At 43.3% G+C, this 20,340-nt stretch overlaps 1 protein-coding gene and 2 long non-coding RNA genes across 4 annotated transcripts in view; all 3 read left to right on the forward strand.

Moving 5' to 3' along the window:
- Window positions 1-3,286, forward strand: part of ERICH2 (glutamate rich 2) — a 26,619-nt gene extending 23,333 nt beyond the window's left edge. For both annotated transcript variants that reach the window (XM_017538161.2, XM_037741887.1), the window contains exons 9-10: window positions 1,583-1,654; window positions 2,315-3,286. In XM_017538161.2, coding sequence (XP_017393650.1) covers window positions 1,583-1,654; window positions 2,315-2,436 — 194 coding nt within the window. In that variant the 3' untranslated portion in view covers window positions 2,437-3,286. The remainder of the gene's footprint in view (window positions 1-1,582; window positions 1,655-2,314) is intronic.
- A 1,979-nt stretch (window positions 3,287-5,265) lies between these two features.
- Window positions 5,266-15,343, forward strand: LOC108310957. The gene is made up of 2 exons (XR_005201788.1): window positions 5,266-5,303; window positions 14,924-15,343. It is a non-coding gene; the product is annotated as an uncharacterized LOC108310957 (long non-coding RNA).
- On the forward strand, window positions 9,174-12,360 carry LOC119472633. Its single transcript, XR_005201787.1, has 2 exons — window positions 9,174-9,453; window positions 12,238-12,360. It is a non-coding gene; the product is annotated as an uncharacterized LOC119472633 (long non-coding RNA).
- Window positions 15,344-20,340: the final 4,997 nt, after the last annotated feature.

Raw genomic sequence — 20,340 nt, forward strand, 5'->3', positions numbered from 1 at the left:
TTGAGACAGCTCTGTCACCCAAGCTGGAGTGCAGTGGGGTGATCTCAGCTCACTGCAACCTTTGCCTCTTGAGTTCAAGTGATTCCTATGCCTCAGCCTCACAAGTAGCTGAGATTACCGGCATGTGTTACCATGCCTGGCTAATTTTTATATTTTTAATAGAGACGTGGTTTCCCCATGTTGAACTGGTTGCATGTTGAACACAGTCTCGAACTCTACCTCAAGTGACCCGCCCACCTCAGCCTCCCAAAGTGCTGGGATTACAAGTGTGAGCCACCGTGCCCAGCCGTGCCCAGCCTCCCAATTATCTCTTACTTTTAGCCAGAGGAAGAGCACACTTGATGTTTTAGTGCCGCCTTGGGGGCCACCAAGATACTGAGCAGGAGTCACAACATTAAATGGATGACGCGGAATTATGAATGCTCCTCAAGGCTGATAGGAAGTAGTAGAGAGGGACCTGTAGAGCAAGATGTAAAAAAGTAAATAAAATAGTCTAGACAACTCTGAAACTAAGGGTAGAAATCTTTCTGTCCTCTAGGGTTTTGGTAACATACTAACAGCCTAAAAATGTCTATTGGTGAGTTCCAAAAGAAAGGTGACACAGTCACATAAAGCATCAGCAGAAAGGAATAAATAGTGCTGAAAACGGTGGGTCCAATGAAGGTGGAGAACGTCGTTAAGCAGGCGATGACCAGGGTGTAGACTACAGTAAAAGCTGTCAAGATGAAGAGAAAGAAGTAACATCACTTTCCCCTATTGGAAATATGTAAAAAAAAAAAAAAATGGCATCTCTACCATGGAAGAGGTTGCATTAAAAAATAAAAATAAAAACTTCCTTTGTGTTCCGATGAGACCTTTAGTAAAGGATGCCATGTAGATGGGTGGATGACATGTGATGAAGGATTAACAGACCTCTAGGCACACGGTCTTTTCATTAGCAAAGTCTCCATATTTGGCAGGATTTGTACCTTCTTTGGGAAATGATTATGTTCATGAAACACTTTGGCTACTGGCCTATAAGAGAAGCCATACTGAGGTGATAGAGATTGCATTCTATGGATAGGAGGTAGAAAACAAAATGAGGGCCGGGAGTAGTGGCTCATGCTTATAATCCCGGCACTTTGGGAGGCTGAGGTGGGCAGGTCACTTGAGATCAGGAGTTCAAGACCAGCCTGGGCAACATGGTGAAACCCCGTCTCTACTAAAAATACAAAACCTAGCCAGGCATGGTGGCACATGCCTATAGTCCCAGCTACTCAGGAGGCTGAGGCAGGAGAATCTCTTGAACCCGGGAGGCAGAGGCTGCAATAAGCCGAGATTGTGCCACTGCACTCCGGTCTGGGTGACAGAGCGAGACGGTGTCTCAGAAAAAAAAAAAAAAGGGGATCATTTCTCTTCCAAAGCACCAAATATAAGTACAGCATTTTCTATATTTGCTCTGAGATATACCTGTAGTATAATTGTTAGTGTTTATCACTTTGTGCATTTCACGTGCTCTGAGTGACAGTTCAATTTCATTCTAAGGATCCTGTTTGCTGAAACATTGAACCTTAATAACACACATTCTGTTGTCCATTTTCAGTCCTAATCTATGAACCAGAAAATCCTGAGGCCAAAGAGTTTTTCACACTTATTGAAGAAATGTTGCTGATGGGTAATTTTAAAAATTGAAATTCCTTGTTTCTTGTAGAACTATAAGCAGTCACTCTTTAAAAACCCATTATCCTGGTAGATTGTCAATACATCTTTAGGAAGTGGTTAAGAAAAGGCTAAATGGCTGTCTTAAATGGTTTAGTGAAACAGCTTGTCCTCTGTGGATGGTCACAGTGACCCCCTTCTTTCTGTGGGATAGAACTGCCCAAGCAACGCAGGCTCCCTAGGCACCAGGCAACAGGTACTGACAAGCAGAACAGGCGAACACAGCCATGTGTTAAAGGAGTTACCCACAATTCCAACGGAAGCCAAAGCCTCTAAATTGCCCTGTCTCACTTCCTTTCAATGGATGATTTTACTGTTGTCAATGAAATTCTGTGATAGAATTCTATGAAATTATTCAATAGAAATTCATTGACAACAGTAAAATTATTTTTATAGACCTATGTTTTAAATTAATTTTAAATAAAAAATACCTGTATGCCATAAAAATACGTTTCTTCTTTGTACTGCCACTTTGACTCTATGTGCAGTTAGCCAAGTCCAACTCAGCTCTTACGTTGCAAATGTATGTATTTCTTGGTAGAGGGAAGGGCAAGGAGAATTATTTTTCAGAGCGAAATATTAAGAAACACTTTAATCTTCTTCATTTTTGTGGCAGAGAAAACTCAGAATCGTGAGAAAGACAGTGAAGATAGTAATGAAGACAGCAGCGGTGAGAGTAAAGGAGAAAGTGACGAGCAGAGTGACGGGAGCTCTGACGAGGGTGAAGATGGATCATGAGTGTTGCTGCGATACTTAAATCTTCATGTATTTTCATTAATGTATATCATGCAAATAGAAAGATGAGAGTGGCATTTTAGTCTAATTATTCATTATTTGATACGGAGTTTCTTTTAAGGTACCTATATTCTTAGCTTAAGACTCTTCCTAATATATAGGCCTTAGTTCAATATATGAGTTACTCAAAAGGGGAAAATAGTTGAAAACACTTACACAGCACTGTGTGCCAGGTACTGTTCAAACTGCTCTATGCACATTATATAATTCAATAACCCCATTAAATACTATTATTATGCCCATTCTACAGATGAGAAAACTGAGGCACAGAGAGGATGATAATTTGTCCAGTGTCATACACCTATTTGTTTGTAGAGCCTGTATTTATGCATGGACATTATTGCCCTAGAATTCATGCATTTAGTCCCCTACAAATTACCACCATTTCAGGCACTTTTATATCATTCATCATATGTTTGTTTGTTTGTTTAGATATAGGGTCTTGCCACATTGACCAGGCTGGTCTCGAACTCCTGGCTACAAGCAGTCCTTCCATCTTGGCCTCCCAAAGTTCTGGGATTACAGGCGTGAGCCGCTGTGCCCAGCCCATTCATTGTATGTTCTTTACAGCATGTATCACTGTCTGAAATGCTTGTTTAATTGTTCATCTTCTCCCTACCTGCCAGAGATTCTAACACCCATAAAGTAGGACTTTGTTATTTTCCTCATAATACCCCTAGCAACTGGACAGGTGCCTGGCAAATAATAGGGCATATATACCAAACAAACAAGCAAATGAAGTGAAAGTTAATGGAAATATGTATATTCTTTCATAAAACATTTACAAGACTTACACTTCTTATGTATCAATCTATGTTATTTTGCTGATTCTGTAGTCCTTGATGAATTTCTGCCACCTTCAAATTAGGTTGTAAGGTAACTGTCTTAGTCTGTTTCACTGTAAGAGAATACCTGAGGCTCGGTAATTTATAAAGAAAAGAGGTTTGTTTAGCTTACAGTTCTGCAGGCTGGGAAGTTGAAGATTGGGCAGTTGAATCTGGCAAGGGCCTCACGCTATTTCCACTCATGGCAGAAAGTAGAAGAGGAACAGGCAAGTGCAAAGAGATCACACAGCAAGAGAGGAAGGAAGAGAAGCCAAGGAAGCCAGGCTCTTAACAAGCCACTCTCATGGAAACTAATCCATTCCTATGAGAACAAGACCTCATTCACCCCCTGCCCCCAAATTAACCTACACATGAGGGATTCAACTCACCTGCCTGACCCAAACACCTCCCACCTCCCAACTTCACCACATATTGGAGATCAAATTTCAGCATGAGTTTTTGTCTGTTTGTTTGGTTTGGTTCTGTGTTGTTGTTGAGACAGGATCTTGCTCCATCACCCAGGCTGGGGTGTAGTGGTGTGATCATGGCTCACTGTAGCCTTGAACTCCTGGGCTCAAGTGATCCTCCTGCCTCAGACTTCTGAGTAACTAAGACTAAGGCACATGCTATAACCACACCTAGCTAATATTTTTTGAAACAATTTTTGTAGAGACAGAGTCTTGTTATGTTGCCCAGGCTGGTCTCAAATTCCTGGCCCCAAGCGATTCTTCCACATCGGCTTCCCAAAATGCTGAGATTGTATGTGTGAGCCGCTGCACCCAGCCCAACATGAGTTTTGAAGGGGACAAACTGCATATAGACAAAAGCAGTAACTGAGGTAAAAGAAAAATATTCATAAGTAAGTTGTTTAGGAATGTGCCAATTTGATTTGAGGGGAAGCATTTTGAATTTTTATCTTATGTCACTGCAGTGTCACAACATATCCAAAATGCTTGCAGCACTGTTTATTCTTTAGCCATTTTGTGGCCTGCTAACATTCAGAGGAAGAAAATCTGCAGCACCAATTCATAGGGATGACCAAAAGAAATGAAGATGGATATGTGTGATCCTCTAATCACCCTTTCTTAATCTGCAGTAAACTCTCAGGACTTCATGCATAAATAACCAAATAGCATCAGAGGTCTGGCTGACACCGATCTCAGGAATTACCTGTTCTTTTCATTTTCATTTGGGTTTAATATTCATTCCACCATAGGAAAACCACCATATGCCAATCTGATGATGCTTACCTGATTAAGGAGAACCCTCCATAACAAGTTCATAGTATACCCTAAAACTGACATTGAAGACTAAATAAGTTACAATGACATTTTAGTTTTCTTTTAAAGGAACAGGGAAGCTTTGAGGAAGAAACTCTCTGAATAAAAAGCTATGATATCACAAGCCATGTTATAGCTAAATCTAAGAATTTATGAGGTTTGTTCATTCAGGATCATCAGTACCCCCATCCATACTCTTCATTCTATTTGCACTCATTAATCAATGAAATGGTAAAGTGACCTGGCAATAGGCATGTGTGTCTGTATGTACTAATAACAACTAAAAATCTGCAAAGTATTTTTTACATTATTTAACCTACTTGCTTCTCAGTCATCTGAAGAACATGCCGTAATCCCCATCAGTTACACAAATTGAATTTGATGTGATTGAGGAATCTAAGGTTAAATACTGACTAGAATGTTGGAATTCAGATGAGGAAACTGAAACTTAGAGATGCTTGGTTTATGCCCCCATATGAGAGATTTTGTGAACCTTGACCCACTACTTAATAGTCTGCCAATGAGTTATGTCTGTGTAGACAGTTCAGTTCCAAACCTGTGTCTTCCTTTTTTTTTTTTTTTTGAGAAGGAGTCTCACTCTGTCACCAGGCTGGAGTGCAGTAGCACGATCTCGGCTCACTGCCAGCTCCGCTCCCGAGTTCAAGAGATTCTCCTGCCTCAGCCTCCTGAGTAGCTGGAACTACAGGTGTGTGCCACCATGCACAGCTAATTTATTTATTTATTTATTTATTTTGTATTTTTAGTAGAGACAGGGTTTCACCATGTTAGCCAGGATGGTCTCAGTCTGACCTTGTGATCTGCCCGCCTTGGCCTCCCAAAGTGCTGGAATTACAGGCGTGAGCCATGACGCCCAGCCCAGACCTGTGCCTTCATTGTAATGATGTTAATGAACCCAAATATCCAACAATATGAGAATATATAAGAATGCCTACTCAATAGACTTGAGAGAGGAACCCACTGAAAAAGTTTCATGTATTTATACAATAAGTATTTACTGAAGGCCTCCTAGGTATTCTGTAGGGAACAAAACCAGTCTCTGCTCTTAAACAGCACTACTGTGAAATACAGGTTATAAACACTGCCATTGTAGGAGCCTGTGGGAAGGCAGGAGCGACACCTAACCCAGTCTAGGCATCCAGGAAAAGCATTTGGAGGGAAGTGAAGTCTACACTAAGATTTAAGTGGGAATTAGCTACAAGAAGAAGTGGGTAGACAACAGTTTGAGGAGGTAACACAGCTTGCAAAGGCTCAGAGACACACTCTGAGTCCAGAAAGTTAAACAGGTAAGGTTGGATTGTAAAATGAAAATGAACCGGTTAGAGTGGAGAAAGATAAAGCTACAGTGATAAAAGAACTGGGTGATGGAGGGTCTTAGAAGCCATGTTAGAGTTTGAACTTTATCTTAGAGTAATGGAGGCATTGAGGGATTTTAAGGAAAATAGTTGTATTTTAGAAAGAGCATTCTGATAGCCAGGTAGAAAAGACATCTTCTTAAACTGCACATCACCATCCATTGGTCAGTTTTGAAATCATTGCAGTAAATCACAGATAGCTGGGGTTTTACAAAATTAAACACAGAAGACTTCAGCATATACTGCGAAAGAGTATGGCAAGTATTGTTTTCTGAAACTTTTGTTTCAGGAGTGTGTGCATTCCCTAGATCTTGATGTGAAATGTATTTCTTCCTATGGATCTGAATGAAAAATAAAATTTGAAAGTATAGAGAGCAGACTAGAGTTGAATACAGACTCTAGCAGTTCAAAGTTGTAACCTGAAAAGAGACAGTAGCAGGGAGAAGGAATTGAATGGAGGGGTTACTCTAAAGGTAGAAAGAATTGGCAGAAATTGGTGATAAAGTAAATGTGGTAAAGAGGTAGAGGTGAAGGATGACTCTTAGTGGGAGGACAACGTGCATGGTGATGCCAGCCCCTAAAGAGAAGAACACAGGAAACCAGCTTTGCTGAAGAAGAGGGAAGTTCACTTGCACAAGCTGACTATGGAAAATGTATTCATTTCCTACTGCTGCTATAAAAAGTGACCACAAACTTTGGGGCTTAAAACAACACAAGTTTATTATCTTACAGTTCCGGAAGTTCTGAGTCCAAAATGGGTCTCGCTGGGCCAAAAGCAAGATGTTGGCAAGGTATTCCTTCAAGAGGCTCTAGGAGAGAATCCATTTCCTTGCCTTTTCCAGCTGTCAGAGCCCACCCATATTCCTTGGCTCATGGCCCCCTCTCTCCACCTTCAAAGCCAGCAATGTCTGACCAAGTCCTCTTCAGGCTGCCGTCTCTCTGTTCTCTCTCCTGCTTTTTTCTTTCGCTTTTAAAGACACTTGTGATTACATTGGGTCCATCTGGATAATCCAAGATAATCTCCCTATCTTAAAGTCAGCTGAACGGCAAGGTTAACGCCATCTGCAACCTCAATACCCCATTTCTATGTAACCTAACATATTTGCAGTTTCTGGGTTTTAAGATGTAGACATCTTGGGAGTAGAGGGATGCATTATTCTGCCTAATTCAGGAAGTATTGAGTAAGTGTTAACTAGTTTTCATGGTATGAAGCTTAAAAAAGACACTTGGGCTGGAAATACACCTTTATTCGGAGTCATCAATTAGAGATAGCAGTCAAAAAAACAGAGTGGAGGACCCATGGAGAGAGTGTAGTTGAAATAGAAGAGGCCTAGGGATAGAATTATAGTGATCGCCAACATTTAAGTGGCAGTCCATGAAAAAGAAGTGCACATATAGACTGAGAACAACAACCAAGAGGAAAGTGGGGAAAGCAAATATGGTGGACACTGTCGGTTTCCTACTCAGCAACTATCCTTTTCCCTTTCTTTGCAAAGAGAGTCCTGATTCTCTTCAGATATTCACGCCCCACGTACGTAGCCATGAGACTCAGCCAACCAGTGCCTGGGCATTTCTCTGGTGACTGTTATGTCCCAGAGATGGACGTGTGACCTACTTGTCCTAAAAAGATTGAGGACTTTATTTCATGATTGGGAGGAGATAGATGTTCCTCTATTCTTCTGGTTAACAACCAGGAAGCATGCTGCCCTAGCTACTGCTGGCATCATCTCATGATCATGAGAGAAGCTAATCTTAGAAAGAAGCTGATGCTGTGGATGGAAGAACAAAAAGAACCTAGGTCCCTGATAATGATCAGCCACTGAATCGACAGCCCTGGGAGCCAGCCCTCTAAGTTTATGTTATGAGATAAACTTTCTTATTGTTCAAGCCAGTTGGATCAAGGTTTCTTTAATCTGCTGCCAAAAGCCTCCTAACTGATATTGAGCAGCACCACAGAAACCCAGAAAAAGAGTTTCAAGGAGGCTGCCAAAACCTGCTTTGCCAAAAGTTGCAGAGAAGACAAGTAACATAAGAACTAAAAGAGTAATTGGATAGCAACAAAGAGGCGGTTGGTGATATTAGGGAAAGCTGTGCCAATTGAGTGTGGATGGGGGGTGCCATATTTCAGTGAATTTGAGTACATTGGAGGTGAGGCAAAAAAACAAGGAAAGAAAAAAGATAAAGTATCATTGGAAGACACAAGGTAAGTGGAGTACTATTTGTAAAACATTTAAGATGAGCATGTTTACCAGCCTAGGCAACATGGTAAAAACATCTCTATAAAACATATAAAAACCAGCCGAGAGTGGTGACACGTGCCTGCAGTCTCAGCTACCTGGGAGGCTGAGGCAGAAGGATCACCTGAGCCTGGGAGTTTGAGGCCACAGAAAGCCATGATCTGATCACACTACTGCACTCCAGCCTGAGTAACAGAGGGAGACTCCGTCTCAAAAAAAGAGAGAGAGAGAGATGAGCCTGAGCCTGTTTAATAGAATTGATAATAACAGCTACCTGTAATGTGTTAGGCACAATATTAATCATTCATATGTTCATGTTTTTAGTCCTTATAACACACGTATGGGATAGACATTATTATTCCCAATTTACATACGAAGAAAGTGATGCGTAGAGAGCTTTTCTCTTTCTAAAAATCACATACTTGGGAACTGGCAGATTCAAGTCCACGTCATTTTATTCCAATACCCTGCCCTTCACGCTATGGTTTCCTCCCTAAGAGGCCAGTGGAGAGGACCAGATTGGAAAAAGGGCTAACTTGCAAGGCATTTATCTAATACATTAGAAGAACTAAACACACGGCAGCATTTAGTTGAACCACTACCCCGGCAGTCCAAGTGTGGAATCAGCTGCATCCCTTCTCCAGTATTGGTCCTTTCATAGCCTTCAATTGCCCTATGTTGTCTTATATACTAAACAAGGTGATAACCTGTCTTGATTGATTGATTGATTGACTGATTGAGATAGGATCTTGCTATGTTGGCTAGGCTGGTGTGCAGTGGCGTAAACACGGCTCACTGCCTCAAACTCCTGGGCTCAAGTGATCTTCCTACCTCCGTCTCCCGAGTAGCTGGGACTACAGGTGCACACCACCACCCCTGGCTAATTTTTAAATATTTTGTTAAGACTGGGTCTTGCGATGGTGCCTAAGTTGGTCTTCAATTCCTGGCCTCAAGGGATCATTCCACTTCAGCCTCCCAAAGTGTTAGGATTATAGGTGTGTGTCACCATGCCCAGCCTGCATTTACTTTAATTACAACATTTGTTTCCCTTTAGCTTTATCCTGGTGGACATGTAAGATAGATGTAACTTTGGTATTTGCCTGAAATATTGATGTTGGTCAAGGGGAAGCACTTGAACAGAGCTCATGGTACCAGATGTGAAGTAAAGTCTACGGACATCGGAAACGTTGTGGGACTCAGGGCAAAAGTCCTATACCAGGAGGTCTTGAGAGTTCACAAGAGGCAGGTAAGATAAGGCCTCCAAGGCCAGACTAAGGAGTATAAAGGTCTCTCTGATTGGCCCTCCTAATAAGCGCCCCCCCCCCCCGCAGTCCTCATAGGATATGAGTTATAATGGAGCAAGGGGAGTGTGCAGAGCTTGGAGGAGCTTGGGAAGTAAAGCACTGGGAGAAAAGATTGGCTTGCATAGCCTCATTCAAAATGTACCCCTCTGAACCAAGAGACGGCTTATAACACATACCATGGTTGGTTCCCCCATATCCATTCCACCCAAGATGATAAATCTAAGCTAATCATGGTAATACCATCCCCTTTGCTACTAGTTATTACTAGGCATGGGCAGAACTACGTCAATTTCAGCTGATAAAACCTCAGCAGGTGCTGGATATTAACAAGAGGGAAAGGAGTCCTCATAGCTGCTGGCGGCCATCTTAGAACCAGGAATAAGTCTTATGCTGAAGCCCAGGCTAAGGACAGCAGAGCAGAGACAAAAAGGAACCCGGTCCTTGAAGACATTTTCTTACTAGGTAAGACAATACATTTTCTTGCTATTTAAACCATTTTGCTTCATTTCTTCTATCACTAGTAGCTGAGAGTATATCTGGTGTATCTCCCACAGCACAATAAGCACAATAATGCCAATAACGTCTCCTAAGACTGTGTAAGTCAAACTGGATGCTTAGGTTACCCTCAGCTCACCAAGGGTTCATGGGCACTCAAAGCCAAAGAAGAGGAATTGGCGGGTCCTTCTGTCAGTCACAGGATAAGCAGAAATATGAAACTGGTTACAATGGTTATCTCTGGGTTGTGCAATTGAGGAGGGGAGGTAGGTAAGAAGAGTTTTACCTTTCATTTTACACCTTTCATTTATTCCCTTAAAATTTTAAAATCATGGTCACATATCATTTTTATAACTAAAAGTTTTTTATTGTAAACCATATATAACATGTAATTTATCATTTTAAGCAACTTTTTTTTTTTTTGAGACAGAGTCTTGCCCTGTCACCAGGCTGGAGTGCAGTGCGAGATCTTGGCTTACAGCAGCCTCCACCTCCCAGGTTCAAGCGATTCTCCTGCCTCAGCCTCCCAAGTAGCTGGGATTACAGGTGCGCACCACCATGCCCAGCTAATTTTTGTATTTTTGGTAGAGATGGGGTTTCACCATGTTGGCCAGGCTGGTCTCGAACTCCCGACCTCGTGACCCATCTGCCTTGGCCTCCCAAAGTTCTGGGATTACAGGTGTGAGCCACCACACCAGGCCTCATTTTAAGCATTTTCAAGTGTATAGTCCTGTGGTATTATGTACATTTACATTGCCGTGCAACCATTACCAGCACCCATCTCAAGAACTGCTTTATCTGCCCAACTGAAACTCTGTCCTTGTTAAACAATAACTCATCAGTTCCCACTCCCGTTAGCCACCATTCTACTTTTTGCTTCATGAATTTGACTACTCTAGGTCCTCTGTATAAGTAGAATCATATATGTCATTTTGTGACTGGTTTATTTCACTTAGCTTAATGTCTTCAAGGTTCACACCTATCATAGCATATATCAATACTTTATTCCTTTTACTGCTAAATAATAGTCCACTGTATGCATATGCACATTTTGTTCATCCATTCATCCAGTGATGGACCCCTTGGTGGCTTTCACCTTTTGGTTATGGTGAATAATGCTTCTATGAACACCAGTATACAAATATCTGTTGGAGGCTAAAACCTTTTAAATTTAGCCTATACATGGGGTAGGGGGAAATAATGGGTGAGGAGGGTTAATGAAAATGCTAATCATGGTTGTGCTTGAGTGATGAGGTTATTTCCTTTTTCATCGTTCTAAAGTCATAAGCTTTCTTCAGCAATCATATATTACTTTAAAGGAAAGAAAGTGTGCATTTTTTTGAAAGAAAAAAACGTTAAAAGAATTAAGATAAAATTGACTGTAGGATCAGAAACATTAACATAAGGAAGGATATCAGCATTCATGGATTACCAATTGCATGAGGCATTTTAGTATGCCTTAGTATTCTTTCTCGTGTGCTGGAAGTTTCTAATGGGAATAAATACTAATTAATAAGCTAATAGGTCATTAAGTACAGGAAAAAAAAAGTCACCTGAGAAGGAAATTTGCTGATTTTCATAAAATATTAACCAGTTAATGCATTTACAAATTGCTTATCCTGATGCCTAATTGGATATTGAAGCAGGGTTAATTGCAATCCATCTCCAATAGTCCTCAAAGCCCCTATTTTATTAGGATTTATTACGTAGTTCCTCTTGCTGCACAACAACATATATTTTAGTAGTTAATTTTCATAAGCTGCTCTCCCCCCTTTTTAATGCTTCAACAACATTGTAACTAGGCTTTTGGTGTCCAATGCTCTCAGGTCCCTAATGTATCTTCTTCCCTAATAAAGATTATTCTAAATGTCTTTTCATAAAAAGTCTTGCTTGAAAATGACTATTCTTTAAGATGATGGATTTCACAGTTCCTAGCCTACCACTGGACAATATGTTAAGAGAAAAACCTCCTTCCCATCAAAGCAGGCACCAAATTCAGTTTCTTCCAATTGGCATCAGAAGAATCCAACTAAAGGTGAGAGCTGAGGTTTTTTTTTTTTTTTTAGACCAAATCTTGCTGTGTTGCCCAGGCTGGATGGAGTGCAGTGGCGCAATCTGGGCTCACTGCAACCTCTGCCTTCCAGCTTCAAGCAATTCTCCTGCCTCAGCCTCCCAAGTAGCTGGGATTACAGGTGTCTGCCACCATGCCCAGCTAATTTTTGTATTTTTAGTAGAGATGGGGTTTCACCATTTGGCCACACTGCTCTCGAACTCCTTACCTCAGATGATCTGCCCACCTTGGCCTCCCAAAATGCTGGGATTACAGGTATGAGCCGCGGCACCTGGCCAGAAAACAGAGTATTTAAATCAGCAGACAACATCCTCATTCTAAAGCCACCTTCTCTTAGCTCACAACCTGCCAATGAAAGAAAATAAGAGAAAAAATATTAAAAATCATATGTCACTAAACAAAATTAAGGGAATACATCAAGAAACTTATCTCAAATGAAAACTTGCTAAATTGAGCTTTCTTTAAAAACCTGTTAAAGCAGACTGGGCACATTAGTTTACACCTGTAATCCCAGCACATTGGGAAGCCAAGGTGGGAGGATCAACTGAGCCCAGGAGTTCAAGACCAGCCTGGGCAACATAGTTATACCCTGTCTCCACAAAAAAATAACAAAAAACCAAAAAATTAGCCAGATATAATGATGTGAGCCTATAGTCCCAGCTACTCAGGGGTGGGGCTCAGGTGGGAGGATCACATGAGCCAGGGAGGTCAAAGTTGCATTAAGGCATGATTGCACCACTGCACTCTGGCCTGGGTGACTAGTGAGTGAGATCCTCGGCCTCCCAAAGTGCTAGGATCCACAATGCTCAGCCTGCAATTTTAAATATAAGGAAAAAGGAAGATCTCACTGGGAGAACACGTGAACGTTTAAGTAAAGACCAGAATGAGAAGGAACAAACCCTACAAATGACTAAGGAAAGAACTTTCCCAGCACAGGGTTAATAATTACAAAGTCCCTGGCCCATTCTAGCTTATCTTTATGAAACAGCAAGGAGGCCATTGTCCCTAGGGTGGAGTGAGGATGGGCAGAGCAGTATCGGAAGTACAAGAAGAACTCAAACAGGTAACAAGGTCAGATCGTGTAGGGCCTTGTAAGTATTATAAAGACTTTGTCTTTTCCTCTGAGATGCAGAATCATTAGAGGGTTTTGAGTAGAGGAAAGCCATGATATGAGCATGACTTAGTATTTTACATTGCGTGTTTTGGGGAAGGAAATGAAGGATAGTAAGAACAGAAACAGTGAAGTTGTTAAAGTTTGAAAGTAGCTCCATCAGAATTTACTGACAGATTGAAAGGAAGAAGTCAGTGATAACTTCAAGGTTTTGGACCAGACCCACTGGAAGGGTGGAGTTGCCTCTAGTCATTTACTGAGACGGAGAAAACTGAAATAGGAACAGGTTTGGGGAAAAGCATTGGGAGTTCAATTTGGGACACCTTAAGTTGTAGATGCCTATTAGAAATCCAAGTGGATGGCCAGGCACAGTGGCTCACACCTGTAATCCCAGCACTTTGGGTGGCCCAGGCGGCGGATCACCTAAGGGCAGGAGTTCGAGACCAGCATGACCAACATGTCTCTACTAAAAATACAAAAATTAACCAGGCATGGTGGTGCATACCTGTAATCCCAGCTACTAGGGAGGCTGAGGCAGGATAATTGCTTGAACCCAGGGGCAGAGGTTGCAATGAGCTGAGATTGTGCCATTGCATTTTAGCCTGGACAACAGTTCGAGATTCCAGAAAAGAAAGGAAAGAAAGAAAGAAAGAGGGAGAGAGAGAGAGAGAGAGAGGAAGGAAGGAAGGAAGGAAGGAAGGACAGAATGAAGGAAAAAGAAAAGAAAAGAAATCCAAGTGAAAAATTCAACTGGAATATGAACCTGGAATGTTGGACAGATGTTCATGGTAAAGGTATAAATTTGGGAGTCAACAACGTCTAAATTATTTTATTTAAATAAAAATTAGGATATCTGAAACTGCCAGATTGGATGAGAGTACAGAGGGAGAAAATGGAGGTTGGAAAAGAGAAAAGATCAAAAGATTGAATCCCGGCAGAAATCCATAATTACGTGTAAATTTCACCTAATACAAAACTGGCTCCCTCTCTCCCCTTCCTATGAGTCTGAATACTCCATCAGAAAACTTTCTCCTCTACAAATAAAAATATCTCTGTGGACTATAAAAAAACCTCTAAGGCACTAAAGAGGAGGGCTTTGAGTCCTATGTCAGGGAATGATCAGTAGCACTACTGAAAGAAATTGGCAAAATAATACAAATATTATAGTTAGATTATACATCCAAGGAGAACAAATTTAAATTGACCAAAATCACTGTTGAACTAAGGGGAAGGAGCAGAAGCAGCAATTAACATGTAATGAACACCATTAATTAGGCACACAGTTGAGCTTGCTAAAATGGGTTCCTTTTTTTTTTATTGCCCAGGCTGGAGCACAGTGGCGCTATCTTGGCTCACTGCAACCTCCACCTCCCGGGTTCAAGCAATTATCCTGCCTCAGCCTCCTGAGCAGCTGGGATTGTAGGCATGTGCCACAGCTAAGTTTTGTATTTTTAGTAGAGACAGGGGTTTCACCATGTTAGCCAGGCTGGTCTCGAACACCTCATCTCAGGTGATTTGCCTGCCTCAGCCTCCCAAAGCGCTGGGATTACAGGCATGAGCCACTGTGCCCAGCCTAAAATGGGTTCTATGAGCATCAAATAAGATAGCCTATAAGGCTGGTATTAAACCCCATTTTACTTAGAAGTAAACTTGGAGCAGTCAAACAATAGCCAGTAAGTAGAATCTAGATTTAAACTCAAGTCGGACTGACTTCAACATTTTGCTTTTCTTCCAGTAAAAGCTGCCTTGAGGGCCTCAAGAGGTTCTTGAGTCCATGGCAAGGTATTACAACATGAGAAGAGTCACCGGTGAGAAGAATCACAAAATACCTATAATAATAAATTATTTCAGATGAATGAAGCCTCATGCGGTCTTATCTTATACCCTAACCCTCCCATTATGGGGTCTGGAGAGATTCTATGATTTTTCTGAGATCAAATGATTACTATATGACAGGGCCAGAAGGCTACACTGAACAGAGCATCAGGTGCTGGGACTGAGGGAAGAAGAAGGCATTTCCAGGCCCCTGTACGCTAATCATGTGGTCTGGGAAGTCCTGTAGCCTCTCTGGACTTAAGTTTCTTCATCAAGAAAACAGAAGACCTCAGATGATAATTAATCAAGAATTCATACAATAAACACACTACACAACTTCCCTAAGACTTATTTCCTACCTGTATAATATGAGGATAATGACTAGTCATGTTGCTAAAGAAAGAGAAACTACAAGCGAGACCGAGATACAGAGAGAGAGGTTTCTAAAGTCCCCCACAGACCCCAGCACCACCACTGTTGGCCAGGCTGGGCCCACAGTAAGCAATTCTGTGCAACCAGATTTCCCCTGAGTTCCCTTTGCTTCCCACTTGGCCTTTTTTTTTTTTTTTTCTTTGGTGACAGAGTCTCACTCTGTTGCTCAGGCTGGAGTGCAGTGGCATGATTTCAGCTCCCTGCAACCTCTGCCTCCCGACTGCAAGTGATTATTGTGCCTCAGCCTCCCAAGTAGCTAGGATTACAGGTCATGCACCACTATCGCCAGCTAATTTTTGTATGTTTAGTAGAGATGGTGCTTTGCCATGTTGCCCAGGCTAGTCTTGAACTCCTGGCTTCAAGCAATCCGCCTGCCTCGGCCTCCCAAAGTGCTGGGATTACAGGCATGAACCACCACACCCAGTCCCCCCTGGTCCTTCTTGGTGTAAGAGAGTGTTTTCATCAGCTACTGTCACAATATCTAAATATAGTGCTGAAATGTGATCCCCAATGTTGAAGGTGGGGCCTAATGGGAACGGCAGTGATGCACCCCTTCTGTTAAGGTTCCAGTACTCCCCTGAGTAACTGGCCAGCATTAGGGGAAGAAACCTGACCTGGAATCAAAGTTTAAATTATTAGATTCTTCACAACTAAGTCAGAAATTTCCAGAACCTTTTCACAAACAACTGTCCCAGATACCTATGTTTGAAAATGGGGAGTAAATATCTGTTATTTTAAATAGTTCAAGAGCTTTAACACTAAAAGTAATGAATAAAATATTACTGTGCTCAGTCTCCCATGAATTCTGTATTTCACTGAAGCATCTCAGGTGGGAAATCCTTCTTTTTGCATCCCACCCGTTTGGGGAAGGACTGATTTTGCCTTGGTTTTTGTTGAGATCAGAAAACACAGATACACCTTTGAAGCTCCCTGTCAGAATTGCAATCCAGATCTGTATTTCCTTGGTTTCCAGTTTGCAAGGAAACCATTTCTTGCCTAATATTCAAAGCTTCTCTATCTTTGAATATTAGGGATACAGCTAGGTGGGAAAAAAAACAGATGCCATGCACCCCCTGGTCGTTCACCAAAGGGACACACCACCCTGGGTGTTTCAGATCACTCGGCATTTCTGAGCATTTGAAAAAGCCCTGCTTTGTGAAATATGGCAGGGATGAGTATCAGCCTGCATTCTTCTTTGAAGAATGCTCCCTTGGTGGTGGGGGGGCGGGGGGGGGTGGGAAACTGTTGTTTCTTCTCAGAAATTGTAATCTATTGCCACCTGCTGGTCGTTCTGTGTTAGTGTTTAGAAGAGCAAGAATTGAGCGTGTTAAGATTTTGCCCAAACACAAATCATCCCGTCCTCCTTGATTAATTTCTTTGTATTAGAATATTTTCATCTTCTGACTATCAAGGGGGAAAGGACCACTTGCCAATTATTCGAGGAATTCAGCTCTCTTCTTTAGAAGAAGTGATTGTAATTCCCAGAGTCCTCTCCAGCCTTCCAGCATTCAGCTGTCTCCCCTCTCACCCCCTCGTACCCTTTTAACCCGTTCCTGCCACCCAGCTGTAAGTGTTGTGTGGTCTGTTGGGATGGGGGTGTGGATTTAGCCATGGTCCTCCAAGAAATTCCAGAATAATTCAGGGAACTATCTTTAAAGTACAAAAACAGCAAATGGACCTTAGCTCCGACTTAAGCCGAATGAAAGGTTAAGTAACACTTCCCCCAGTTCTCGTCTTGGGAGATAGACGTTTAAACGGTGAGCACTGCCATTTTTTTTTCCTTTTGGGTCATAAATTAGACACTTAAAATAGATTTTAAAGAGCCAGCTGAAACGAACCAATACCGTGTGTCTAAGTTACCTCTCCTGGAGGCTAAAAATTCTAAGTGCGTCAAAAAAAAAAAAAAAAAAAAAAAAAAAAAAAAAAAAAAATGACGTGTCCTGTCTACTCACCTTGACTGACCACGTTTTAGGCATAAAGATCTCCTTGCAGCCCGTTTGGGCGCTCCTCCTACCCACTCGATTTTTCACTTTGCAGAAAAGGCTCGGCCCCAAATCCGGTTGGAATATCTTTAAACAACCCCCCACCCACCCACGCCACGGAAAGGAATAAAGGGCATTGTGGGCGGAGGGTCGTGTTCTCAAGACCCAGCCGTGTTGACCTAAGGAAAGGTTGTCCTCGGCAGACAGAGTGGAGTAGCCGGGGCTGCAGGCTCGCAAATCCCTAACACCCGAGAGAGACTGGAGGGGTCGTACATCGCCCCCTCCTTCTGCCTTTGAGCGCAGCGTTTCCATTTCTTCAAAGAGCTTCAAATACAATCGAAACAGCGGGGCAGACACCACTCCCTTCCGGGCCACCCCTCATCACCGGTTCGAGTCCCTGGAGAGGATATCTTTTTTCCACCCCCATTATCCCAAGAATCCTCCCCCAGGAGTAATAAAAGATTAAAGGAAGAGTGAAAGATAAAAACAAAAAAGTAGGTTTCAAATGTTGTGAAGAGCCGAAAGACAACCACGGCCACTCTTAGTCCAAATTCCTACCGTAGAGGAGAGCAGTGGGCGAAATACCCCACCCTCCAACTAGACAAAACAAACACAGCAGTTACTGCCAGGAGGGAGGAGGGCTGGGGCGAGCCTGGCGGGTTGGCCCAGAGCTATTGGCGGAAGCGGACGAAACCGAGGCTTGGACACCAGAAGGGCGGGAGCTGTCCTTCGTGCTGAAAGATCTATGCTCTACCTCAAAACTGGGTATCAGGATGGGGTGGAATTCCAGGCCTTCAATTCCTTACCATTCCTGCTGTGCCCAAGAATCCGAGCTGGAGGGGAAGATCATTGGAAATTAAATTTATGAAGTCTCTAAGTCCGCTCCTTTCCCTGCCTCACTGGAATGTCCACTCCGGCATGCAGGATAATATAAACCGCAGGGACAATGCAAACTCCAAAAAAAAAAAAAAAAAGTGCTTGGCACATACATAGTAGGGGATTAATAAATATTCGTTTAATCAATTATTGCTAATATTCAATTAAACATTCTAAACAAGGAAGGGCAACAGGCGTCATTCCTCCCCTCCTTACCATAAAGGAGAAAGAGAAGGATGTCCTAGAAACTGGATGGACTCAGCTTCAATTTGAGATACCTAGGTTTGCAGGAGATTCCTTCTCCAACGAGATTATCGTATTGGCTAAAACGTTGGGGGTGTTTTGGACTCGGCGGTCAAAGGAGGAAGTGGTTGGAAATGTCTCAATCTAGTGCCACAGGGGAAGAAAACGAATCTTCCTTTCGGGCGAATCTCGGGTTTGGGGAAAAGGTTGAGGAGACAGGGCGAGCTGGCGTCTAGATGGACAGTGAATACCGAGGGGCACCGGGAGATGTGTTGCCTCCTCCCTCCTGTCTCCTGCCCCGTGAGTCTTGAATGATTTAGCACTGGCACCTGGCTCCCTGATTGGTGAGATCGTCTTATTTAAGGAAGGCTCTAGGAGGGCCCGTGGATGGAATTCCGAGCTTCACCTCATTGTATGCCGCCCACTTCAAGCGGGGCAGAGCAGCTGCGGGTTGAGCGGTTTAGGGGGACGTTTCCTACGTGGAGCAGGCACCCCCAGCCTGTCCAGCCCCAAGCTTCAGTGCCCAGGGCTGCGGCCACCGCGCGCCCAACCGTTTAGATGTTTTTTGTGTCCTTAAAAAGAAGTGCCCGGGATTTTATTGTCAGGTGGGGAGAAGGCGACAAAACAGTAGTTTCCTTAGTACCGAAGGCAAAGCGGTGATTTCAAACCCCACAGCGAGATCCCTCTTGCTGATCAGACCAATCTGTCCAGGACAGACCCTTCGATTTCCCTCGTGGAATTATCGGTGATTTATAAGATTTTTTTGTGTTTCCCTTGTGTTGTGGCAGAAGGCGACAAGGCATTCAAAGAAAAGGGACGGGCCTCGGCTGAACCAGCAAGACCTCAGACGTGGGCATAAATAACCTCTGCCTGCTGCACCACCCGGGGAGGTGGAGAGGACCACGGTGAATACCAGTAAAGGAATCACTGCGTACACAGTCTCACGCACACACGCATAGACGTCCACTTTTTTTGCCCTAAAGAAAAAGAAACCGGGGAAGAAAAAAGGGGAGAACTTAAACGAGTAACAGGTCTATGAGGGAAGGCATGAAGAGGCAGCCTGGCCAGCGGCTCCAGGTGTGGGCTCGGCTCGGACGCTGGAGGAGAGACACCCCGGCGCAGGGCCGCTAGGTCTCTGGGCTCTTGGCGCCCTCTGGTGGGAATTTCTCCATCAACGCATTTTTACGGTGAGGGGCTTTTCCCAACGCAGCCGTTCTTTAACTGTGCCTAAATATTGCGAAGGGAGAATACTTAATGAGCGTGAAATCGAAGGGAGAGTGGGCCAGGGCAAGGAGGGGGGCTGCTCTGCCCCTCCTGAACCACCTCTGTGCTCGGGTTCCCCATGCGTGCAGCGGCGCTCGTGCGTGTCATCAACCTTCAGACGTGATTAATCAGGAGGCCTTCTTTTCCCGTCACCATGGGGGCCAAAGCAAGGAGCGAGAGCATAGCGAAAGGGACGCGGGGTCCTTTTCTCTGCCGATGGCACTGGGTAGCTGTGGCCAGGTGTGGTACTTTGAGGAGGCCCGGGGCTGGATGAGGAAACTGGAATTCTTCCATGGTCTGAGAGGTCTCCCCTCATTTCTGCCTCTTTTGCCTTTACAACAATCCTGTCTCTGTACAGAGCCAACGAGGACTCAACCCAGGGCGCGCTTTCGCTCAAGGAAGCGTCGCAGGGTCACAGATCTGGGGGAATCCCGGGGAAAAGGACTGAGGCAAAGCCAGCGCTCGTCTCCTACAAGATATGGGAGGGGGGGAGGAAATGGGGGAGGGGAAAGAAGGGGAGGGAGGAAGAAGAGCTCAGAAA

Source organism: Cebus imitator, unplaced genomic scaffold (genome assembly GCF_001604975.1).
Source record: "Cebus imitator isolate Cc_AM_T3 unplaced genomic scaffold, Cebus_imitator-1.0 Scaffold110, whole genome shotgun sequence".
Lineage (NCBI taxonomy): Eukaryota > Metazoa > Chordata > Mammalia > Primates > Cebidae > Cebus > Cebus imitator.